Source organism: Leptodactylus fuscus, chromosome 5, assembly GCF_031893055.1.
Source record: "Leptodactylus fuscus isolate aLepFus1 chromosome 5, aLepFus1.hap2, whole genome shotgun sequence".
Taxonomy (NCBI): domain Eukaryota; kingdom Metazoa; phylum Chordata; class Amphibia; order Anura; family Leptodactylidae; genus Leptodactylus; species Leptodactylus fuscus.
The window spans coordinates 130,759,010-130,786,479 of record NC_134269.1 but is presented as its reverse complement, the minus strand read 5'-3'; the positions used below and the strand labels follow the sequence as shown (position 1 = coordinate 130,786,479).

Genomic DNA, 27,470 nt, shown 5'->3' with positions numbered 1-27,470 from the left:
ATATTTTTTAAACTTTTGGTCCCAAAGTTATGGACATGTGGTATATAGCAGTGCCATTAATTCTCTTATTCCTGATTTACTGTACAAACCTCTGTTCCATTTATTTGTATCACGGGAGCAGCCCTCTGACTATCTACATCACACAGCAGGCATGTCAATACTCACGCTGCTACTCGCTGCTGTACGCTGCTGTGTAGACGTGATGACGTCACATTGCGTCTACAACTGTTAGCGCGCGCGAGAGAGAGATAGAGTGCGGCGGGGGAGCGAGGACTCGGAGTCGTCGGAGAAGGTAAGTTTAATGTGTGTGCACATAGAGGTGGAATGTGAAACTGGAGGCAGATGAAGGAGGGGACGGCATGACACTGGGGGCAGAGATGGAGAGGACGGCATGACACTGGGGGCAGAGATGGAGAGGACGGCATGACACTGGGGGCAGAGATGAATCTAGGGGCAGAGATGGAGAGGACATGAATCTAGGAGCAGAGATGGAGAGGACATGAATCTGGGGGCAGAGATGGAGAGGACATGAATCTGGGGGCAGAGATGGGGGACATGAATCTGGGGGCAGAGATGGGGGACATGAATCTGGGGGCAGAGATGGAGAGGACATGAATCTGGGGGCAGAGATGTGGGGACATGAATCTGGGGGCAGAGATGATGAGGACATGAATCTGGTGGAAGAGATGGGGGGAGATGAATCTGGGGACAGAGATGGAGGAGGGACATGAATATGGGGGCAGAAATGGGGGGGGACATGAATATGGGGGCAGAGATGGGGGGGACATGAATCTGGGGGGCAGAGATGGGGGGGACATGAATCTGGGGGGCAGAGATGGGGGGATATGAATCTGGGGGCAGAGATGGAGGGGACATGAGTCTGGGGGCAGAGATGGAGGGGACATGAGTCTGGGGGCAGAGATGGAGGGGACATGAGTCTGGGGGCAGAGATGGAGGGGACATAAGTCTGGGAGCAGAGATGGAGGGGACATGAAACTGGGGGCAGAGATAGAGGAGGGACATGAATATGGGGGCAGAAATGGGGGGGGACATGAATATGGGGGGGACATGAATCTGGGGGGAAGAGATGGGGGATATGAATCTGGGGGCAGAGATGGAGGGGACATGAGTCTGGGGGCAGAGATGGAGGGGACATGAAACTGGGGGCAGAGATGGAGGGGGGGACATGAATCTGGGGGCAGATGAAGGGTGTATATGTAAACAGATAATTTTCTTTTATGAAACTAACAAAATCTTCTCAGAGAACAAGGCTGACTGATCACCACTTATCATCTTTGATCGAAGTAGGCACTACGTTGTCATTTTAGCCTGATATACCAACAATTGATAGCACAAAGAGGTGTCAAGCCTCAGGACAAAACACTAAAAAAGATTGAAAAAAATTATAGCAAATAAATGTTTAGTTTTTAATTGCTGTATTTTTGTTAAATATATTAGTTGCTGTTGCGCACTGCAAATATATGTTGCTGTTACATATTACTACTTCATATCTTGTTTTCATGACTGCTGTTAAAATACGTGTGTGACATTAGCTGCTGTGTGCGGCCCTTGCAACAACCTCTTGTTACTAATGTGGCCCTCGGAGTATCCAGAGTTTGACATGCCTGTTACACAGCATCTTTTGTGGTGACCAGAAGTCAGTTTCTATGTACATTGCTATGTGACTCACATTGAGCACCTCACAGGAATGTAGACTGTCCCCATTATTTCTGGGGCTTATACAGTGTATTGCTGAACATATATCCTAAATCTATGCAACTTTATGACTATATAGTTCTGCATATATCTGCCATTAACTTCATACTGACATTTTACTGCCGGTTCCGCTTCTATTGAAAACGGTAGTTGAAAACACTTTGCAGTACAGTTGAAACACAGTTATATTGTTTTGGCATACACGTGGCTATGTCATCGATGGATAGTTAGCACATACATCAAGAAATGCTTTTGATGTATACACTAAACACAAGACATATTAAAAAGAATCTAATTGTGTTAGAAATGTACATTTTACACATTTGTATGAGAATTATTTGAATATATTTTAATAACTCCAAAACTTACCAGCATCTCTGTCCCTGATACAGTAGTCAGGTGAATTCTCAAAGTATACCAGGTCATTGGATGTTGGTTTGTTAAACCTTTTATTTGCCACTGTAAAACCAGTACCATCTTGATTCATAACAACTTGTATGGCCCCATTGTATTTTTTTCGCAATAAGTCTCCAGATTTTCGAAAATCCCCCATAGTCAGCCAACATGTCCTTAAAGTACAAGACCCACTCACTCCATGGCACTTGCACTCCTGTGTCATAAACCTCTTTACAGCCTGCAAGCAGTAAACACAATGTAAGTCTATATAGTTACTTATTAGACATATCACTCTTTAATTTACCTTAATGTTAATGAGTGGGGTGATCAATGATGTTACAAGGAAAGCTGCTAGTAAACTATATCCATTCTGTATTAAGTAAATGTAGTGGTTGATACAAAGAATGCTAAAACCATTAGGCTGGGTTTACATCTGTGCCCAGTCTCCGTACAGGCATTTTGTTTGTCTCTCCGCATTTTTCACCCCTTTTCAGCCAGAAACCAAACGGAAACCATGCGAACCCCATTATAGCCTATGGGTTCCATGGGTTTCCTAAAGTAACCACTTTTTTATGCATTCGGGAGGAAGTCCCCAAGCGCACACCCCAAATGGAAACCAATGCGCAGATGTGAACCAAGCCTTACAATGTATTCATGGTATCAGTGGCGTAACTACCACCATAGCAGCAGAAGCAGCTGCCACAGGGCCCGGGACATTAGGGGCCCGGTGACAGCTGCTACCGCTGCTATCATTATGCTCGGAGGTCTTTTCGGACCCCCGAGTATAATGATCGGGGCCCCCGTTGGTGGAATACTTTCCACCAACAGGGGGCCCCGAAGCTGCAGCAACGGCTGAGACACAGGAGCTGCAGGTCTGGCTCCTGTCAGCGCTGCAGGACGTTCCCCCTCTCTCCCCCCTCCCTTTCTCTGCTGTCCTCTGCCCACCAATGAGAGGAGGAGGCGGGGCTTATCCCTGCCGAGCTCCTGCACAGAAGAGAAGAGGAAGAAGCTGCTCTAGGAAAATGAAACTGAAGATACACAGGTACGTACTGGGGTTACTATACTTATTACTATCAGGCATTTGGGGGGATTACTTGTGTTTTAGTAACTCCATGTGCCTCATAGTAATAGCAGTTAACCCCATCATCTCCCTGACATTAACCCCTGTTTGTCTCACCATAAGAGTTACTGATATGTGAGACATTTGGGGGTAATAGTAATGAAGATACTTTATTATTACCTCCATGTCTCTCACATATCAGTAACTCTTATGGTGAGGCAGACAGGGGTTAATGTGAGGGAGATGATGGGGTTAACTTCTATTAATATGAGGCGCATGGAGTTACTAAATTGTAATGCACAGGACCAGATTTTTTTTTATCCACAATTTGTCCTGGTATAGCGGTCAGCGGTGACAGTATTTAGTCCTGTAGGGGCCACTAAGGGACATAATACTGTGTGCAGGGGGCCACTACTGGGTATAATACTGTGTGCAGGGGCCACTATTGGGTATAATACTGTGTGCAGGGGCCACTAAGGGACATAATACTGTGTGCAGGGGCCACTAAGGGACATAATACTGTGTGCAGGGGCCACTATGGGACATAATAGAGCGCGCAGGAATGCGTAGGAGGGACTCGGTCGAGATCTTCGTTGTCGGGGGGGCCCCATGTCAAAAGTTCGCCACGGGTCCCCGCCATTCCTAGTTACGCCACTGCATGGTATAATACAAAACCAATATAGAAATGAACAAGGAACAAGACACCACATTTGTGTTTATAGCACCATAGTAAAAAGTAGATAAATGAATACCTTTCTTCCAACTCTGTTGTTGTGAAGGTTCATTAGCGCTCTTGCGTCTTTTCCTTTCCTTTCTCTAGCATCCACAAATGCTCTAGCAAATCTGATTCCATAGTCTATGTTGTCACTGCAGCCACCCCAGTCAAAGTTGCCTCTGTTGTCCTTAGACAAACCTTTTTTCTTTGGATCACAAGAGCAAGACTTCAGTTCTCCTTGACTGCAAGCCCTTGTGATAGCAAATACTACTCCAGCAGAAGAGATGGCATAAACAAAAGCTGACTCTCGGCTGCCTGAAAAAAAAAGTTAAAAACATAATTGTGCTAGTTATAGAATTATGACATCATTATTCACTTGTCTTGGACTTCATATCTTAGATTAATATTGAAAAACAGATATATAAACAGATCCTGCAGTCATGTATTACTTTCTTTCATTACTACTTCTTCTACTATCTTAGCATAAAGAGGGAGCGAAGAGGGAGATAAGTAACACAACTGCATGATCAGACTGCGCAGAGTTTGTTTGTAGTCTGTAACCACAAGGAACTGTTGCCCAGCACAAATGAACAAACCCATTTTGTCATACAATTTTAGAAAAATGGGTGAAAGTCTAAAAAACAAAAAAAAAAACAAACAACATCAAGACTAAGGCTAACACCCCATGTTGCGGAAATGCTTTTTTGTTGCAGAATTTGCTGCCTTTTTTGGGGGGGCCAAACCTAGTAGTGGCTACATAAGGAATGGGATATATCTAGGAAGTTGCTATACTTCTCTCTTCTGGTGAATCTATTTTATTTTGCTAAAAAAAAAAAAAAAAAAAGGAAAAATCTGCAACATAAAAAGTTGCTTTTCTGCAATATTGGGTCTTAGCCTAAAGAGGTTTTCTGCAGGCCCTAAAACTAGAATAAGCATTGTGCTTGCTGATGTGCTTAGTTGTTTCCACCATTGCAAAAGAATTTAAATGAAGTGGCACAATGCAAGTGTTTGTCAATGAGTATTAACCTATATTACCAGAGAAACAAGATCCTACTTTAAATTTTTGGCACAATTTTTTTTCTCATATGAAGGTTTGTCTTTTGTGTACCTGTCTTGATGTTAAATAAAACAATTGCATGCAGTCAATCAAGATTGTTGGTTAAATGTATTATTATTTTTTGTTGTGGGTCGTTGAAGTAAACTGAATTCTGAAATTTGATGAAAAGGTATGAAAAATGTTGCCTGAGGCAATACATATTTATCAAACAAAAACAAGTTTTTACACAAAAACATTAAACCTGGTCCAGCACAAAGTTTGAGGACTTGTGTGTCTTGCTTTCACACATGCCAAGTAAAATGCAAAGTCACTCCAGAAAACAGGTGGAGAGAGAGGCAAAAGTCATACAGTACGTTTCGTACACACAGTCTTGAAACTAATGTATTTAAACATTATCCAAGTATCCAATTTGATAGATTATCCAATACTGTAATACATATCGAATATAGGAAATGTGAGCACAAAGCACAAATAACTTAGATAAATGATGTGTTACATGACTAGTGGGTTTTCAAAACTCTCTTTCTGTGAACAAATAAAGAATTTTAATCTACTGAGGACCATGCCCACCGACATGGGAAGAAATAAAGATAAACGCCCAAAATTGATTTGCAAGTAGAAAACATATTTAGACAAAGTTAATATATCAAAAAAGCTTGTCATACAAATACAGTGGCTTGCAAAAGTATTCATATCCCTTGATCTTTGTCACCTTACAACCACAAACTTAAATGTATTTTATTGAGATTTTAAGTGATAGCTCATTGCAAAGTAGCAGATTGTGAAGTGGAATGATACATGGTTTTCAAAATTTTAATCAAATAAAAATTGGAAAAGTGTAACGTGCAAAACTATTCAGCCCCCTATATCAATACTTTGCAGAGCCAGCTTCCGCTGCAATTACAGCTGCAAATTTTTTGTGGTAAGTCTCTATCACCTTTGCACTTCTAGAGACTGAGAATTTTGTCCACTCTCCTTTGCAAAATAACTCAAACTCAGCCACATTAGATGGAGAGCATCTGTGAACAGCAATTTTCATGCCACATATGATCAATGGTTTTCTTTTTGCCACTCTTCCATATAGTCCAGATTTGTGTAGTACATGACTTATAGTTGTCCTGTGGACATATTCTTCCACCTGAGCTGGGGATTTCTGCAGCTCCTCCAGAGTGACCATGAGCCTCTTGGCTGTGTCTGACACATGCTCTCCTTTCTCGGTCAGTTTAGGTGGACGGCCATGTCTTTCTGTGGTAGGATTGCAGTTATAGAATACTTTTTCCATTTTTGGAAGATGGTTTGAACAGTGCTCCATGGGATGCTCAAAGCTTGGGATATGTTTTTAAAACCTAACCCTGCTTTAAACTTCTCCACAACTGTATCTCTGACCGGTCTGGTAAGTTCCTTGGTCTTCATGATGCGGTTTGTTCACTAGTGTTCTCTAACAAACCACTGAGGCCTTCACAGAACAGGTGTATTTTTACTGAGGCTAAATTTCACACAGCTGGACTCTATTAACTAATTAAGTGACTTCTGAAGGCAATTCTGTGCAATGCATTTTATTTACGGGTATCACAGTACAAAGGTCTGAATACTTTTGCATGTCACACTTTTAAGATTTTTAGTTGATTAAAATTTTGAAAACCATTTATAATTTTTGTTCCACTTCAAAATTATCTGCTACTTTGTGTTGGGTTGGTCTTTCACTTAAAATCTCAATAAAATACATCTAAGTTTGTGGTTGTAAGGTGACAAAATGTGCAAAGGTTCAAGGGGTATGAATATTTTTGCAAGCCACTGTAAATGCCAGACAAGCCTGGAAGCTTTCAATAGGCTTACAGCTGTCATGGCCATGGATCGCCAGCACCCGGAACGAGATCCAGGCACAGCAATCCTCCATAAAATGGTGGTGCCAGGAAAATACCGCTTCAGTCAGTTTGAACCGAGCCACCTGGGGCCTTAATGCCCACAATTACTGTGGGTACTGATTGCAAACATTAGCGCCGGGTCTCTGCTGTGTAATACTTAAATACCCGACATCTGAATGGTTGGTCTGAATTGTCCATATACCAGAAAGATATTTTGATATAATTACCTTACTAAATTGAGTTTACCACCAGACTTGTTCAAATGCAGATATCAGCAGTGCTGTGTAAGGTCAGTCACAAGCTTATTAAGCATACCCTTCCTGTGCTTTAGTGATATGTTGGTGTTGAGAAAGATAAAATTACGTCTTACCAATAATTAGAATTTCAGGAGCCCCAATGACAGCACCAAACACCAGAGAGATTGACCCTTGTCCCTAATAGGAACAGGAACACAAAGAGGTTAAAAAGTACCCACATCCCTAAATTGCCCAGTGCTTAAAACTCATTAGGTAACCCCTCAAGAAAGTATGCATAAAAATCATACAGGGCGGGAAACCATGGTACTATCATAGCGGCTCCTGAAAACCAAATTATCGGCAAAACATAATTCTCTTTATACATTCCTCCATGACAGCACCAAACACCAAAGAAATGGCAAATCAAAATTATTGGGGATGAAGAAGGGAACCATGTTGCAAAAACTTCCTACCAAATACATCTTCTCAAATCTTAAGTCAATAGGGGCCACACGGTGGCTCAGTGGTTAGCACTGCAGCCTTGCAGCACTGGAGTCCTGGTGTTCAAATCCCGCCAAGGGCATAAAACCATCTGCAAGGAGTTTGTATGTTCTCCCCGTGTTTGCATGGATTTCCAACCCATATTCCAAAAAACATATTGATAGGGAAAAATGTACATTGTGAGCTCTATGTGGGGCTCACAATCTACATTTTAAAAAAAACAAAAAAAACAAAAAAAAAAAATCTTAAGTCAATAAATTTAGCTTGTGGTGCTTAAAGAAGGTATGTGGGTTAAACCGCACTCTAGCTTCACAGATTTGTTCCAGAGATGCTGAAGATATTTTCTGCCCACAAGACTGATATTGCATGAGTAGAATGCACTTTTAGAGAGAGTAAGGACCCCCCAGATGACTTGTAAGCTTCACAGACATAACAGCTATAAGCAGTGATAGATTTTGAAGCTTTCTTTCACTTGTTGGCTCCATAGTACTGGATGAAAATATTCTTATTCAAATAACAAGGTTTTGTAATTCTACGATAAGTACAGAGTGATAAACATCAAGTGTATGAAAGTCTTCTTTTTCAGATCAAGTTTTTCAGAGCTAGGGTTAACGTAAAATGATGGTCAGATATTGTGTTGGGATCACTGAAAATAGGTAACCACTTTGGGTAAGAATGTGAGATCATTTTTCAAAACAATTCTGTCAACCAATATGATGAAAAAAGACTTATTAATAAAGAGTGCTTGAAGTTCAATAATTTTGCGAGCAGATGTTATGGTTACACAAAAAAAATTGTTTTCAAGGTTAATAACCTCAGAGATACTTCATGAGTTCAAATGATTTTTGTATAAGTGCTGTAAGAACCCAAATTAGATTCTATGTAGGAGACAGGTTAGTGATCCTAGGTTTTAGCCTAGCTAGAGCTTCGCAAAATATCACAACCCAGTGATGGTTGCTGAGGCAAACATCGAACATGGAACTCAAAGCCTAGATATTAACTTAGAGACAGATCTTCCTCTGAACCTGTCTGGAGGAAATCTAAAACCTGGTCAATATTTGGTTTGTTAGGATGTAGTAGAGAGACCTCCTTTAGTTAAGATAGTCCTCTCAAACCTCCAAGCAGTAAGATGATGGTTTCCCAGATTTGGATCTGGAACTGGGCCCTGAACTAACATATGTTCTCTCATTAGTAAAGAGAAAGGATCTTCTATAGCTAGATCCCTTAGGAGGCCGAACCATCCTGTCTTTGGCCAAATTGGAGCTACAAAGATTACCTGGGTTCTCTTTGAAGTTTTGGAAGTGCTTTTGGAATAAATGGAAGAGGAGGAAGTGTGTAGGCAAGACCAAAGTGCCATGGCTGAGCAAGAGCATAAATCCCCACAGGGTTATCTTTCATGTATAGAGAGGAGAAATTTTAAACTTTCCTGACTCTTCTTGAGGCAATAAAGTCTATTTCTGAAAATCCTAATTTCTAAACCAGCAGAGAGAACACCTCATCAATCAAAAACCATTCTCAGGGGTCCAAATAATTTCTGCCAAGAAACTCTACTATCCTGTTGTCCTTTCCCTTGAGGTGGATTGTGTTAATAGAAAGGATGTTAGATTCAGCCCAAATGAAAATTTGGCTGCTAAAATCTGAAGATATCTGTACTTAGTATTGCCCTTGTGATGTAGAAAAGCTGTTGTGGAATTGTCTGAAAACATTCTCATGTGGTGATGCTGGAAGAGATGGTAAGACTCTTGACTGGGTCCCCAAATTGCCCTTAGCACCTGATAATTAAAAAAAAAAAAAAAAAAGGATTTTCATGGCTATTGACTGTGAAATAAAAGACCCCAGATCTGGGCTGTCCAACCCCAAGCACTTGCATCTGTAGTGCTGGTTATCCCCACTGATAACAGGGTACACCCTTGTCCAGATTCAGGCTATGTAACCACCAGCCTAGAGATCTTCAAACAGAAGTTGGAAGGGATATACTGCTGTCCAATGTTAACTGAGACCTGATCTCAGAATGTGAGCTTACAGGAGGTGCTGGTGGAATTGGCTCCAAGACACTGCTGGGAGGCAAGCCATCATAATCCTGGGAACTCACATGGCCTGCTCGATAGCTCTTGCGGATTTTTCTTAAAGGCCTTTATTTTTTATTTTATTGACACCTTCTTGTCCTGTGGAAGAAAGGTTGTTTGTCTAGAATGACTCCCAAAAATCTTTTGCTGATACAGGTGAATAAATCAGATTTCTCAGCATTGATTATGCAGCCCAAACCTTTTAGTAGTTTAGTTGTTAATACCTGGTTTTCCAGGAGATAGATTAAGGGAACTGTAATCAATATGTCATACAGATAGGGTTCTAGATATTCTTCAGCCTTAAGTACGCTAATACTTCTGGTAAATTTTGGTGTACAGTCTTAACACTGAAGATATCTCATAGAGCAGTGATGGCGAACCTTTTTTAGACCAAGTGCCCAAACTGCATCCCACAATCCAATAAATTATCGCGGAATGCCATTGCAATTTAACCTTAATACACAATTGTGGACCCACAAATTACAGTTATATAAATGGGGCTTTACAGATCTTGCACTGAAAGTTAAAGATTTCTGCATTTGGTACTTTTGAACAATTAATGTTCTCTATTTACATTGCACAGGATTTGCTTTATAGTGTCCATGCAATGTTATTAAGGCCTGTACTAATACCATGTCTGCTAAAAAACATATACTGTGTGATATAAATAGTGAAGGAACCCTGCACAGTACCACGCCCCCACACAGTATTATATGCTCCACATTGGGCCCCCACTTTGGGCATTTACACATACAGCTGAAAGAAGGGATCACTCACTAATGGGGAATCTGTACCGGATTGCCTGTTAGTGAGCGATTCGGGTGACAGTGCGCATGCCTACAGAGAGGGCTCTGCGTGTCCTCTCTGGCACGCGTGCCATAGGTTTGCCATCATAGTCATAGAGAAAATTGAAAATGTTGAATTATTCCATGGAAAAGAGGAGCAAATCTGAGGAATTTTTGATTGGACTGATAGATTGGCATTCAGAAATAAGAATCTTTAACCCCTTAGCGCTATTTCACGTACATGCATGCACTTCAGGGAATGTGGCTAGTTCCCACATTCCCACGTGCCTGTACGTCATGGAGATCACACGGGCTCAGAAGCAGAGCTCTTGCGATCACCATGGGAGCCCGGCTGCATCTGACAGCCAGGCTCCCGCTGTAACAGCGGGGACGGTGATAACACCGATCCCCACTGTTTAACCCTTAAAGTGCAAGCGGTCAATAGTGACCACCCCATCTTAAGAGTTTCAAAATTAAACTAAAAATGCCGGCGGCATTGGGGGCCGATGTTAGCTGTAACACAGCTAGCATCATGCTCCTTCACCCCTGATCGAAGCTGCGCTTCAATCGGGGTTTTTAACCCTTTGGATACGGCGGGCAAAAATGTCCGCCGCATCCAATGGGCTCCGCCGGGATAAGGGGCCCCAGGTCACCGCCCACAGTGAGATCGGGGGGTGCCCATATCAAGAATCTGCAGCCCCCACATACCTGCTTGATCCTGACAGGAAGGGAGTAAGTTAGTCTATGCATCTGATCTCAAAATCACTTGTGTAAGTTATAGCGTCTCAAAGTTATTGCCATATAAATTGACACGTTAGTTTTGAAAAACGAAGCCTGGTCCTTAAAGCACTTTTGGGCTTTGTCCTTAAGGGGTTAAGATTCAAGATGACCATAGCTGCATTCATTTAGATGAGGGGGAACTGTTGATTTCGTAGTTTTCATCTTGAGTTTTTTTGTAGGCTATGAACCAGTTCAGGAACTTTAGATTTATTATAGTATAGTATAAAGACCCGTTTAGATTTTAAATAAGAAATAGTTGCAAGTAATGACCCGTTTCTGCTTGAGAAACAGGGGATAAAGGTTTTTAAAGGTTTTTTACTAACCCTTCCTTTCTTTTTTAAAGAAGGAAGACCGTGTACTGGCCAGAATAAATCTGGATGAGACTGGGAAGAAAACTCTAGATCATTGTTCTTAAGATCCCCAGATTTCTGGTTACTGATTCCCAGCCGTGGATGAAGAGAGAGCGTCTTCTTCCAACTTTGATGATACCATTGAGGTTTGGAAGGTTGATTTTGGTCCTCCTCTATTTTTGCCAGAGGTTGAAGATCAGACCCTGGGAGATTCAAGGTTGCTACTGATGCCTGGATTTCCTGTTTAACAAGGGACCTTAAAGGAGTTCTCCCATTATGGATAAGAAATTACCAGGTCCCCCAGTAATCAGCAGGACGGGGGACTGAAAGTCCCTCTAAGGCTTCCTTGTGAATGGAGCCCCAGTGTGTTTGTGTCACCAGCACTCCCATGAACTTATATGGGGCTGGGGATGCATTACAGTTCCAGCAACCCACTATAGGGGAATGGAGCACTGATCCCCCAGTGATCCAACAGTTATCACCTGTCCTGTGGATAGGAGATAAATGTCCATAACAGGACAATTCCTTTAAGTCTTTAGATATAGTAGGCTTATGGTGCTTTACAACTTTAGCTGTGAAAGAGCTCCCAGGGGCTTCTTGTAATTATTCGGCAGGTTTCCATGCAGGAACCTTTTCACCCTGTGAGCATCTAAGTAAGAAAATGCACCAGCACCCAGTAAGATAGAAAGTGAACCTCATGGGGACAGTTACTTACAGGATTAGGGTTATTGGCATGATCCATAATCTTCCCACATGGCGCAGCCTGACCCTCAGGATCAGAAATTCTGAAGCAGCAATAAGCCGATCATGTCTTACCTTCCGCCTAGAAATATATTCATAATTGCCACAAAAATATTGCTTCTGTCAATCGTCTCTGCTTCCTCTGTCTCTGCTCAATCACTTCCAGGGGGAGAAGGAGAGAGCTTCATTGATGATTCCGCATTTCCAGTCACATACAATGCCTATCTTGGATGGAAACATGGGATGCCAGTGTGTGACGTCACTATCCAGCGTAAGTCACTGCGTCATCATAAATGTGCCAGAAGTTACATGTGAGGTCCGCATCATGAGTAGTACCTGACAGGCCAAAGATAAGGAGGGAAAGCAAGGTAGAGGGAGCCAGGAAAACCTGGGCAAGGAGACCCAGTTCAGGTGGCCTTCTCATTGGGCTATGTATAACCCCTCCAGTGTGCAGTAACCACCAATTTAACAGACACCAGCCTACAGCGTATCGTACATTGCAATTTATGGCATAATGGTTCCTCTTGAGGAGTCAAATACCTGATGCAATGCAAAGGATGAGATGAAAAAAAGCTCTAGACACTGGAGACCTCTTTGAATCCCAAAACTAATAGGAGTAGTAAACACTGGGGAAGTGAGGTGGGAATGGGTACTTGTAACCTCTTTGTATTCCTGTTCCTACTAGGATCAAAAATCAATCTATCTGTTGTTTTGGGCTACCATGGTGACAATGTGCAAATAAACCATTTATTCTTACTGCAAAAGAGCTAAATAGGGTGTGTCTTGGCATCCTGGTGCACTAAAAGACTGGGGCAAACTCTTGGTGCATCATTTAGCTCACTTGCATAAAAAATAAAAAAATGTAATTCTGCAAACTGACATAACTAAAGCACTGGAAATGTCTTCCTATTAAACTTATGCATTGCTCTACTTCTAATAGCTAAATATTGACAAATCTAGTGGTAGACTCCCTTTATTACGCCTTACATACATATTAAAAATGACTAAAATGTCACCAAGCCACACCAAAATGATGCTCAGACGCGCAGTACTGCACATGCCTGAGCGCCATTTTGGTGTAGCTCGCTACAGAACAGCATACTGAGCAGTAGGTTGAGTTCTAAAGCGAGCTACAACAAAACAACACTCAGGCATGTGCAGTACAGCTCTAAACAGAGTGGAACTGCACACGCCCGAGAATTCAAATGCAGCAGCGCGATCTGGCAGAAAGAACATCCAGGGAGGAGGAGGGTCAGATGGAGCACAAGCAATGGAGGGGCGTGAATAAAGGTATGATGTGGAGGGGTGCTTGAAGGACCTGAGGAACGCCCAGGGTGCTCGGTGGGCTCATTTACATAAAGTAATTAACCAGGATTACAAGAGAATGGCAGGGAGAATTGAAAAAAGGAAGGAAGTAGTAGAATAGCCTTTTTAAAGGCTATCCAGGAATGTCTTTATCTTAAAACCACTGACACCAATGAGAGACTCCCTTTAAATGGTACGTATGCTTTCTGATTAATAAAGGGTCATATTATAAACAAAAGCCCATGTTATTCCCTCTCCTGGGATTACTCAAGTGACATGAGAATAATAAAACCATTTTCCCCTCCCTGCACACCGTCGGCTACACATGTTCTGCAAACTGTTGTTCAACATAGTGAAAACTGCTCTGCAGCTAAAGTGTAAACTGTTCATGCAGTTCCACAGCTACACCTCTAAATCTAGATGGACTACAGACATGATTCTTGGCTTTAAAATAAGACCAAGATCACGACTCTAGTCCCCTGCGGATTCAGAGTAGAGCCATTTAAAATGACAACACCCTCTAATGTCTTGCTGAATGTCTCCTGTAATGTACTTTTCTCAAACCCTGTGTAGGGTACTTCAAAACTATTTTTATTCATGGAAGATAAATAAAACTAATTCTCCATAATGCAATGTTTTTTTCAGTTTTAATTTGCATGCTACAAATTTAGGGATATTAGAGATTGCCAGACAAAATTTTTGAGCATGTCAGGCAGATTTTCTGGCACATGAGATAGTTTTCAGTCAAATGTGATTGACCAAATTGTTATAAAGTAAACATGTTGAAGTACAGTGGTACAATATATTGGACATGAGCCCTAAAAATCTCTATTTATCGCTTTCCAGATATTAAGTCTACACAAAAATCCCTGCTAAATAACTAAAAATAGGGTCACAGATAGCGTAAAATAGCATAATAAGGGTAAATTCACACAGGGTTTTTGGTCAGGGTTTTGAGGCCGTATCCGCCTCAAAACCCTGACCAAAAAGACATCTCCCATTGAAATGAATGGGCGCCGCTCAGGTCTTTTTTCCAGAAGCCGTTTCTTCCGGCTCCCTAAAATGAAGCGAGATGCTCATTCTTCAGACCAAGTCGCCTCGCAATTCGGCCTGAAGAAACTCCCTCCTCCGGACTAGGCCCATTCATTGGACCTAATCCAGAGTGGAGTGCACGACTGTATGCTGATGCAGTGCACCGGCTTTCAGTTGCTGCTACCCAGCTTATGGATTGGAACCTGAGGCGGCCTCCACCTCAGGTTCCAATCCAAAAACCCCCCGAGTGAACTTACCCTAAGTGTTGATTCATTTAAAATAGATAGAACTGGAATTACAGGTTTCTGCAAGGAGGCTGAGGAAAGTAAAAATTAAAAAACGCATATTCACCTGTCCCCGATTTTCCCCACCAAAGTTCAGTCCAGTGGTGACGAGGGGCTTGTTTCGGCTTAAAGGGGTATTCCCATGTACATAATTATTTTTAAATTTGTAGATAATTAAAAGTTAAACATTTTTGCAAATATAAGTAATTAAATATTTTGCAGAGTTTTAAAGATTTTCTCTAAATATCTTGTGGTCACAGTCTGTTGTCTCGATCGGTTGCCAGTGGATACGACCATGATTGCAGAACCTTTCTAAGGTCAGAAAATCAGCTATGATTTCTTTATTGTAGCCAGGATATCTTCTCATACATGTAGTGTCCCCGCCTGGTAACCCAGCTACAATAAGAAAATCATGGCTGGGTTTTTGACAAGTCCCAGACCATAGAAAGTTTCTACATTGGTGGTCGTATCCATTGGCAACTGATCAAGACAACAGACTGTCACTACTAAGATGGTTATTGGAAATCTTTAAAACGCTGCAGAATTTTTAATTACTTATATTTGCAAAACTGTTTAACTTTTAATTATCTACAAATATAGATATGATTATGTACATGGGAATACCCCTTTAAGTCCTCACTTGTGAAAGCCGACAGTGCGCTGAATTCAGTGCACTGTCGGCTTTCCAGCAGTATATAGAACTGCCTGTGCCCCAAACCATGAAAGGTCCTCTTTAAGGGCATACTGGAATAAGGTGTAGAATATTTAAAAGATTTACACAATACATTACACCTGTATACATATGTTTATTTCCTTTGTGTGTATTGGAACAACACACACACACACAAAAAAAAACATAAATAAAAGGCAAATTGGAAATAATTTCACAGAAAAAAACCCAAAAATGGGATGGACAAAATTAGTGGCACCTTTTCAAATAAATAACTTTGTTTCAAGTACAATGAAACTCACCTTTTTTTTTTTTTTTTTTTTTAAATGTAGACTGTGAGCCCCATATAGGGCTCACCATGTACACTTTTTCCTATCAGTATGTCTTTGGAGTATGGGAGGAAATCCACGCAAACACAGGGAGAACATACAAACTCATTGCAGATGTTGTCCTTGGCAGGATTCGAACCCAGGACTCCAGCACTTCAAGGAAGCAGTGCTAACCACTGAGCCACCGTGTTAACCCCCTAGAAAACTTTTTTTTTAACCACTAAATCAGTGGTTCTTAACCTTGTTTGAGGTATGGAACCCACCAGTTTCATAAGCACATTCACCGAACCCTTCTTTAGTGATAAATCAAATATGATTTTTTTTCCAAATTCAAGACATAGGTATATGTTTTTTTTACTGGTACACAAAATGAACCGTGCATAGGGCCTAGGGTTCGATCGAACACTAGTTAAGAACCACTGCACTAAATGAAGGGTTTGAGAACCAAGCTATGCCCCACAGTTTATGTACAACATAGCTTCGTATTTTGAAATGGCAAACTATCCAGCAAAAGTAACAAACAGATCTCATACAACTTACTGCGTAAAATTAATTTTCCAAATAAGCTTTGATCTCTTTCATGTGTGTTGCAGTTCCAGCGATGATGTTGAAACTGATGTTGACACTCTGCTATCCACTCGCTCACCCCTAGACCAATAACATGCATGATTTCAGGATAGCGCTGACACAGTTGTCTCTGTCGGGTAACTAAACCAGGTATGTTATTGCACATTACTCGGGATGAAGTAGAAGAGGAACCAACAGCCCCCATGTACCTGGCCAAGGAAAAAAAAAATCATATTAATTGTGTAAATATTTCCAATGTATAAAAGAAAACTGCTAAAAAAAACATGAATACTATCTTTTATTCATATATTGTTCCCCAAGTTAAAATTTACCATACAGGTTTTTTTTTAGGAGCTTTTAACATTTAGCCAAACAATATGAAATAACATTTAAAAATAATTAAAAAGTATCAGCTAAACCCCCACGGTTCCAGTATAGATGCTCTTGTGGGTTTTTTTTTTTACTGTGTTTACTGTACAGGATAAACAGTATTAAATAAACAGTCCAGACTTTTGCACACTGAAATAACAATTATGTTTAAGTTTTTCTTTATTTTATTACGAGAGGCGCTTGAAAAGTTTGTAGCCCACCCATGGAATCTTTTTCACACTGTCTTGTTTTGCCATGCAATATGTTATTTTGTTATGAGCAATTTAGATGTATTTTGATTTTTTTTTTTTTTTTCAGGTGCAGCATTGTAAAGCTACCTTTGGCTCACATCTGCATTTGGTAATACATTCAGGGAGTCTGCATGGGGACCCCCCCCCGAATGGATTACCAAACGCACTTGCGAGCCGTGTGCCGTGAAAGCACACGGATCCCCATAGACTATAATGGGATCAGTGTGCTTGCTGCAAGATCTACACACAAATCAAGTGGACAGGAGAGTAAATTGTGAAGTACTTTCCTGTCCACATGTTCCATGCGGAGATCTCACGGCAAGCACATGGACCCCATTATAGTCTATGGGATCCATCTGCTTTGACAGCACATTGCTTCCAATTGCGATTGTATTCCGTCCGGAGAGTGTCCATGCGGACTCCTTCCGGACGGAATACGAGCACTACTAGTGTGAACCAACCCAAAGGAGTCTATGTTGAGAACTGACTGAAAAATTTCAACCCACAGTCACTACTTCTGGGTTGGGCCACAAACTTTTCAGGTGCCCCTCATATTTCACATATTGGAAAAGGTGGGTTTGAACTTTTAATATTAAAAATTTTAAACACTTTTACCCTTTTTTATTGTTTTGACAGTCCCACAAGGGAACCTGAACATGTCATAGTTTTCAAATTGTGGTACATTTTACTAAATGCCTATTAATAGAGATGAGTGAGTAGTATTCGATCGAATACTGCGGTATTCAAAATACTCGTACTCAATCGAATACCACTCGCTATTCGCAGTAAAAATTTGATTCAGAACCAGCATTGATTGGCCGAATGCTGTACAGTGTATAGCATTCGGACAATCAACGCTGGTTCTGCAGGACGAGTAAAAGCAAAGCGGAAGGAGTCCGGACCCACATACAAAGAACCGTACAGAGCAGTGACACCGTGACGGGGAGCAAAGACACCGTGCGGGGAGAATGATAGATCCGCACAATAGTATTTCACCTTTGAGTAGCAATCCCCAGCATCCCTCCTGCAGAACCAGTGTTGATTGGCTGAATGCTATAGCGTGTATAGCATTCGGCCAATCAGCACTGGTTCTGCAGGAGGCTCGTCTTTGACGAGACGGAATCTAAGATCGGACCACAATGAAGACTGCTCTAATGTTAAATACCGTATTTTCCGGACTATAAGGCGCACATAAAATACTTCGATTTCCTCAGAAATCGAAAGTGCGCCTTATAGTCCGGTGCGCCTTATATAAGGCTTGAAGCGGCGGCACGCGAGGAGTTAAGTGGCGGCACGCGAGGAGTTAAGCGGCGGCCGCCGGCAAAGTCTGCATGCCGCTTCCATACATTGCAATGGGAGCGCGCTATTCAAATAGTATTCGTTCATCTCTAACTATTTGAATAGCGCGCTCTCATTGTAATGTATGGAAGCGGCATGCAGACTTTGCCGGCGGCCGCTGCTTAAAGAGATTCTACTAGAGATGAGCGAGTACTGTTCGGATCAGCCGATCCGAACAGTACTCGCTCAACTCTAGATTCTACCATTAAAAGAACCTCTTCCCCCTAACCAAGTCGGAATAGCCTTAAAAGACTATTCGTCTCTTACCTTTCCCATAGCCAGCGCCGCCTTCTCCCTGAGCTGTGTTCGCGCCTTCCGTGTCGTCTTCTTTGGGCCTCATGGATGACGCATGCGCAGTTGGCTCTGGCTGCGAGAGCCTGTTAGAGCCGACTGCGCATGCGTCATCCATGAGGCCCAAAGAAGACAGAGACGGAGCTGCAGAAGAAGGCGGCGCTGGCTATGGTAAAAAGGTAAGGAGATTATTCCGACGTGATCAAGAAGGAAGTTCTTTAACTCCTCGTGTGCCGAGCGCTTCCATTCATTTCAATGGAAGCGTACCATTGAAATGAATAGAAGCGGCTGGCACGCGGGGGGTTAAGCGGCCGCCGGCAAAGTCTGCCGGCCGCCGCTTTCAATCATATAAGGCGCACCGGACAGCGCTGCACCTTGTAGTCCGGTGCGCCTTATATATGGACCTAGGCAGGACTATAAGGCGCTCATGGGTAATGCGCCTTATAGTCCGGTGCGCCTTATAGTCCGCAAAATACGATATGCAGTCTTCATTGTGGTCTGATCTTAGACTGCCTCATCAAAGACGAGCCTCCTGCAGATTGCTACTCAAAGGTAAAATACTATCCTGCGGGTCTATCATTCTCCTTGCATGGTGTCCTGCTCTGTACAGTTCTTTCTCTGTATGTGGGCCCGGACTTCTTCCGCTCTGCTTTTACTCATCCAGCGCTCGGGTACTAGGCTAGTTTTGACAGTCTGTGCTCTCCTGGTAATATACAGAAACTGTATCTGGGCCTAGATAGTTCCTGGTGCTGACTGCCTAAGTACCGCACTCTCCTTCGCTCCTCCTCAACACTCTCCTCCTGCTACTCATAGACTTGGTGACTCCCATTTGTCGAATAGTGGTTTCCCCTGAAACGAGCATTTCATTCCCATAGACTATAATGGGATTCGATATTTGATCGAGTAGTCGAATATTGAGGATCTACTCAAAACGAATATTGAATCTCAAATATTTCACTACTCGCTCATCTCTACCTATTAAGTTCTGTTTCTGGGAATGTTGTCATAGGAGAAGGCACAGAGAAAGGGTTCCCTTCTCTCTAACTATAAAATAGTAATAATAACAACAACAACTTTATTTTTATTTAGCATGAATATAAGTTATTCTGCATCACTTTACAAATCAAAAGGTAACTATTTAGATACCATGATCACAGCATTTAAAGGGGTCACTCAGGGACTTTATTTTAGTTTATTTCTTGCCTGGGTTCTTTTTCATCCAAACCTTGGGTTTCCTGCTTCCGACACTGGGCCACGTGATTAGAACCAGAACGAGCCGATCCATCTCCTCTCCCCCTTTCTCCATGTTAAGTGACATTGCCTGTATTATGGGGGCTTTACTATTACAAGGATCTAGTCTGTCAGCTCACATAGTACAGTTAATACCACTGAAGATGGAGAGGAGGGAGGAAGCAGAGTGACTCTGGTGCTGGTCCTGATTACAAGACCCAGAGATGTAAGCAGTTGGGAAACACAGGTTCTGATCAAACACAAATACAAGATGTAATTTAAAAAGTGCCAGAACAACCCCATTAAAGGAGTAAAACTGCCAGAACTGGGAGTTCTCTCTAACTCTGGCAGTATAAGCCAGGTCCCAGCTGTATAATGCAGCTAGAACCCCACAACAATATAGCAGGTGTTACTCGTGTTACTATTACTGAGAATTAAAATGTACATGTCATTTCAGGTAACCGTTTAAGAGAAGCTACCTTGTTTGTACATGAGAATACTATTTCTGATCATTATATGACTTATATGCTACAATTTTTACCAATTTGCCCCTTCATCTGAAATTCATAGTTCTCTCTAAACTGGTGAATGGAAACTAGCTGTTTTACACGATCCACAATGAGAGTACAGGAGAATTAGTTCCCCCCCCCCCTGTGTTTTTGTAAAATTTTCAATTATTTAAGAATTGTACAGAAATATATAATGTACGTTAAATATCACATAAACATATAAATGCTGTGAAAAATACCTAAGAATTAAAAAAAAATTGTATAGTCTGGTTTGCTAAGTGCAATTGTTATCAGTAAGACCTTTTCATATAGATCTAATGTACAGTGTGCTGCCAGGAGGGCTAGGGCATTAGCCTGAGGCATGGCTAGGAGATGCTAACTATTAATCAGGGTAGGAGATTGTCTTTTTATTAACAATTGCCTCTCTCTCCTTCCAATCTCATTTATAGCTTTTGTTGTTTGTTTTTGTAATCAATTCAGCCAAATAAACCCCAGAGACCATTGAATGGGACAAGGTTAGTAAGATGTACTTTTGTAAAGAATTTCACCTAACAACAGAAAGACTGGACTGCATGACAAGCCCACAGACAATGAAATAGATTTGCCCCAGGTACGCTGCACATGAAATGGACAATGGAAAAATGCCCATTTTCAGGCCTATTGATGGCGGAGATACGTATGATTTATGTAGTATTCTGGGTGTCATCTCTGTGTATATAGATGACAGTTTAGTTCCCATTCCCATCTGTGGAGTCATAGTCCTAGGAAGGGTGCAAGTAGAATAGTAGCCCTATTTGTCCCTTGGAATTTTTGGGCAAGGAGACATATTTTAAATGTATTGTCCCATTTCTGAGTAGTCAAGGTTCATACAGGTGCCTGTAGGAAACTTAGGCAAAATGGAAAAATGTTATCAGGAATTTCTCCTGAGAATATTTCCACTTTATCAGTAGGGTTCAAAACGTTGGCCAACTGTGCTTAATCCTAATCTGTACCACACCATAAAATATGTGATGTTGATGCTCTTGGAAATCTGAGTTGGAGACAAAATGTGGCATATAGTAGGCAACTTGGGTTAATTTGTTTAAATCTCCTATTTCATGTTTTCCACACAGAGATGAAAAGCGGGATATCTTTTACTGTGCTTTTTATTTTTAACTCCTATTTTCCCACAGTCCAACTCTGACTCCATCATAAATGTCTGACAGGCAATGGTCAGGCAAACACAGTGAATCTCCTCGAATTCACAAAAAAAGCTAATGATTGATTTCCTATAAAGATAAGTATGAAAAAAACCTAAGAATCTAATTAATTATAGAACATAAATAAGGGTATAAAAATAATTTAAAATAAGTGATCATTTTATTTTGAAGTCGCAGTGTGGAACTTTTTTTTTTATTCAGACTCCACAGCTGTTCTGAACAAAATACATAGACTTTCAGATGACTTTTCAGGATAAGCAGTTAGATGTATATACGACAACATCATTTCTATTATATAACTTGTACCTTGCAATTTATAGCAGGCTCTCTTATTCAAATTCTCAGCTTTCCCTGACCTAGTGGGAAGAGACTAATTGCTATGATGACTCCCATAGACAGTGCATGATAAAAAACTGGAGACTCTATTCTTTATTGCTCTCTCATACACCCAGAAACAGCAACACCAATTTAAGACACTATCTTAAGACACTGTGAGTTAGGATGGGAAGCACAGGTTCAGTATTAAGAGACAAGGTCATACACAGGAGATCAGTAGATAAGATCAGAGTCAAGACAGTCTCAGAAATGACCCAAAGGTCAAAAGATGGAGAACATTCATAGGATCTAGCAAGTTATGACTTTATATTGCTCAACTTTAAGTATGTTCTGAGTGACAGGCATTGGCTGGGGAAGATTAGGGTGAACACTGTGGATGCTGGTAGTTTTCTCTGCTTTGATAGACAGAAGATGTATTTTTTTTTTATTGGATGTGCTTGTGTTGGCTATTGTGATTATGGTTTTATAGTTAACTGTAAATTAGGCTACTATTAATATATTCTGACTTACTGTAAAGAGTTATAACATTATTACTTGTATTAGCCTTATAAAATGTATTTTGCTTTTCTAGTTTGTCCAAAATGGGTTGTCTGTCTAAGATTGCTGGTTAAATAGTCCAGAAATCATGGGGAAATATATAATGGAGTTAAAAGGGACAGAAAACCTAGTCTATTTTAAATTGATTTGTTTTGCATCTGAATATTACTGTTGCCTGTAAGCAAGTTCAGGATCATTTTAATGATCTAATACAGAACATCCTGATGAATTTTAAGTGCTACTCCCAGGACTATGCCCATCTTACATGAAGTCAAATAGCCAGGCTCCTTGCATTTATTTCCTGCTTGCATGATGTCCAGTACAAGCGATACATTGTTACCTTCTCTTCTCTCTCTGATGTATTGGATATTACAGATCATATGCCTCTTATCGCTATTGTTCCTTGACAACCATCCCAGATCATCTCTCATGAGGAATCGTGTTTTACATGCTGGGCAGCATACATATTGACATTTTGCTTCTTTTTTGTTACCTTGGCTCTGCACTAGTCAAATGCTAACTTTAAAAGTTGCTTTAAAAGTTTCTAAATAATCCACACATAATACTGTATAAACAGATGAATGTGGGAAAGATTGCATTGTAACTGAAAATTCTAAGCTACTACCAGTGATATCTCATCCACAGTAGTAGTAGAAGATGCAGAGCTTGCCCAATCTGTCCATGGACATTTCACTTGGTTACCAAAAAAGCACACTAACACACTAATGAGTCTCATAATAAATAAATAACATATACCACATTGATCCATGTAGGTGATGAGGGTACTTTCAAATTATTTGGCTATACTGAGCATCATCTTTTTCTATCCTATAACAACAAAACACTTCAGATTTTTAATCATCATCATTAGTTGCTTTACAATAATTAATATTTTTTATAGCTTTCCAGAATAAAAAAAAACAAACAAAACATATTGCTCAAAATCTGTAGTATGTCAGTCAGACAGTTCTTTACATTGGTTAATCTAGGTTTATCAGAAAAGGGACAATTCTTTTAAGCCCCAAACATGTGTCCAATAATTAGAGGGGAATTAAAAGCTAATCATTTATTAAATTGATGCCCCATTAACAAGGATCCATGAAAAGATATTTATTGAAAGTTACAACATTAGTTCTGATTCGCTCAGACATAACTTATGTGCACTTTCACAGATTTACTTCCAATCACAAAGACTTCTGTATGGGGATTTCTTAAATGCAAAATAAAGTCACTGCAAAGCTCCTGTATCTCTGACATTACAGTTATTTGCTACAGGTGTCCTGATAATGTGATGAAAATCTTTACTTGTCCAATAAGATTTCTGACCTAAACATAGATGCCAGATTTTCATCTGTACTATCTACACATTCATGCCCAGGTTTAGGTTCCTTTAGGATGACAACCTTACAATTGATTTAAATATTTTAAATACATTTATTTTAATATGATTATGTGTTTAATAGACAGAGACTGACAGAATCTGGAAAACTGGATTACTACGAAAGTCAGCAGATATTCAAGCGACTACTGAAAGGTCTGATTTTCCACAAACAGCCACAAAATATATTCTTACATAAAGTTAATTATATAGTACAAGGAGCAGATCAGGGAACTAGTTGTGCAATGCATTTTATAAATCAGCACTAAATGCATTTTAGTTCATTCTGATGTACTATACTTTATATTTTCCAGTACTCTGAAAGTATACCATATCATTTATGATTATCCCAATTCTTTCTTATCTATGAGATCTTTGACAACTGCAAAACATTGCAATACAATTGCGTATTGCCATAAGCATAAGTTGCACTAGATTAAACAATTATAGTGTTAATCTTGTTTAATGATGATGAAATACAAATAATTCAAAATGTATTTCTTTACCTATAGATACAGCAAGGCTCCAATTGAATCCATTTAATGTTAAGAGAACTGGAAACTGCATAGATGGCAATTACCAACTACAGATGTAGCAAAGCTTATGTTGACTCTCACTCATTAAATGGACCGTGGTAAGAACCTTAGAGCAAATTTTTAATGGCTTTTATTGTGTTTTGTGATAAGATACCACAATGAAACAAGTCATCAACGTTAACACATCCGCATAATGTGGTTAACGGAATGCAGAAGTTTTCACCTAATAACTCCACAAATGCATTAATAGACCTAGATGAGAATATTTTCTCCATTGTGATGGGTGCCCATAACAGCTGTCAGGAAATATGCTAACACAAATAGATATGTACTATGTTACAAGTCATTTTTTCACAAAACGTTATTTCAAGGGAAAAATCATAACTTCGCAATACAATCTACCACTTTTCGGCAAGAAACATTTTAAAATATGCGTATAAACTGTTCCTGACCACTGGTGGGTGTAATACCATAGATATAACCATAATCATTATCTAATAAAATTATAAACCCATTTCACAATACAATTTCTCATGGACCTATGTAGCATCTAATATGACCTGTGGCTTCCCTGCAGGAAAATTTTGCTCAGGGCTTGGCAACCTTTTCTGGTATGGCGTGCAATTTTGCAATTGTATCCAGGTACAAAAAGATAATGCACACACCACTGCTGCCCTCTGACTAAACTAGCTTACAGCCTGGACATAACTTCTCGCACTTATTACCCCCTCCCCCCCATTACTGCCTCTTCCCCTCAGACTGTGTTTCCATGGTCCACAAGAGATAGCGTTTGCTGCTCGAAGCAGCACTGCTCTATGTTTAAAACAGCAAAGAAAGCTGTGACAGGTAGATATGCCTGAGGTGCTGATTTCAGCACTGTTACTAGAGGTTGCTGCCCCGACAGCATAATACACACAGTTTATGGCAGGCAGTAATATATACAGGTGAAATTTTTATTATTTCTTCTTAATTTGCTTTAGAATTTTTTGATAATACAAAATAGATGAAGGTAGTTATGTAAAAGTATGTCCTGAAATACACACAACCTGAATTTCATATACAGATAACATGTGACTTGAAAAATATCAAGTCAATTCAGGTCAGGTCACTAGTAATTCATTGGCTTGGACATTATATGATGTTATTCCCACTTCCAGCAATGAAACAAGGTGGATGGAAAAAATTAACATTGAAAAATTTAAAAAATAAATGTAAAAACATCAGTATGCAGTGTCCACTGCAGAAGCATATTATTTTAGACAAGTCTTAAAAAGGAGATTACATCATCGGTGCCCAGATGTTCCTTATTAGCTAAGAAAGTTTGGAAAGGCACCTTAATAGTCAAATACATTGTCTTACAAGTTCATCTAACATAAAAATCTCTGAAAGTGGGGGCCCTACTTATCTTTTACAGTCTGTAACCTGGCCCCTTACTTTTATACACATCTGGTGGATTAAACAGTTAAACTACTCACAGTTCCTATTAACTACATAGAGTTAAATATTCCATGTAAACAATGTACAGATTCATCAACATCAGTCAATAAGTAATTAGAGAACTTTATTAATTTATATAGTATTGCTTAAGATATAAATACACAAAAACATACACAATTACTTACCAACCTGACAATATTCCTTAAAATGAAATACTAAAATGTGTTTTACATGGTGACACATGTAGTCTACCAATCAGAAAACACAAATGTGCATATTAGGTTTATGTAATGGAAAATTGGCCATAGTTCATGTTAGACAGTAAATTAGCAGATAATCCATATTTTGGTAACATGTGAGTTGGTAAATCTGCACCTTTCAGTATACACAACATAGATAACTAGGTATATATTTAGTATGATAACATCTGAAGAGCAGAGGTCACCCGTTGTGAAGTTTTATTCATTAGCACTGGAAAACTTAAGTATAGATGTTAGATGGCACTACATTCGGTCAGCTGTAAGAGATGATTATAGCACTATCTGTTTTAGACAAAACCATCATTAAAATGCTGAGCTCTGCTGCATATTCTAGATTTCACCTTACTGAGCCAGATAAATCATACTGCTGGGGTTATAATACATGCCAAAAGAAAGTATATGCTTAAAAGGGACAAGTAATATGTAAGTGCATATTTAAAACAAAAAAAAAACATATGCCATAAAGCTTGAAAGCATATTGCAAGTATCCCTCCCAAATAAAAAAAAATCAACAGGATTACAACTTAACATGAGGTAGAAATTACACATACAGCTGCTATGAAATAAAGTTAACCAGTGTTTTCCCAAAGTGCACCTCAGAATAGATCACACTTTCAATGCATAATAAATCATTTGTATCTCCAATATTATGTAATAAATGCAATGATATCAGCAAATTAAACACCCTCCAAAGCCACAGAATATTTCATTTACTAATCATACTATTATATTTCAGAAAGAATCAGGTTACAACAGAACATAAGACTTACCACCATGAAGTAGTTGCTTCAGGTGTCACAAACAACAAGATGACAGGAACAACAAACCAGATGTCCAAGAACAAGGTGCTCATATTAAAAATCCCTCACTGCATATCAATATTAGTATAGAAAATCCCATGAGAGATGAGGAGACAAAAAGGTTAAAAAGATTATTATTTCAGCATTAGACATATGAAATAAGCCTTCTAATGTATCCGAAGCCTACAGTTCTTTGTCAGACTCTGATCAGCTACTGTGATATGACATTAAAAACTACGGGCAAAAAAAAAAAAAAAATGACTTGGAACGTTCTCAAATGACTTCAGCTCTGTCTCAGAATGAAATGGTTAGTGGAGAAGAGGAGGAGAGGTAAGCTTATTTCATCTCTCCTGAGCAGTGCTAGTACCGTTCTGGAGCTGATGGACGTTGCCTGCAGAATGGGTGGGTGTATAACACTGATGGATGGAATGATGTCAAAAGACAAGAGGGGTTAGAGAAGGGAGGGCTACAAAGTACACCTTTGATTGACAATTAAACCCCAAAGTCACCTCTCAGCAACCTGAAACCCAAACAAGATCTGGTC

The 27,470-nt window shown here is 40.1% G+C and overlaps 1 protein-coding gene across 1 annotated transcript in view; it reads right to left on the bottom strand.

Annotated features, from left to right (window-relative positions):
* Positions 1–26,983, bottom strand: part of WNT2 (Wnt family member 2) — a 53,488-nt gene extending 26,505 nt beyond the window's left edge. Inside the window, exons 1-4 of the mRNA XM_075274279.1 lie at positions 26,897–26,983; positions 16,429–16,664; positions 3,925–4,202; positions 2,086–2,350 (exon numbers count right to left, since the gene is read on the bottom strand). Coding sequence (XP_075130380.1) covers positions 2,086–2,350; positions 3,925–4,202; positions 16,429–16,664; positions 26,897–26,979 — 862 coding nt within the window. The 5' untranslated portion in view covers positions 26,980–26,983. The remainder of the gene's footprint in view (positions 1–2,085; positions 2,351–3,924; positions 4,203–16,428; positions 16,665–26,896) is intronic.
* Positions 26,984–27,470: the final 487 nt, after the last annotated feature.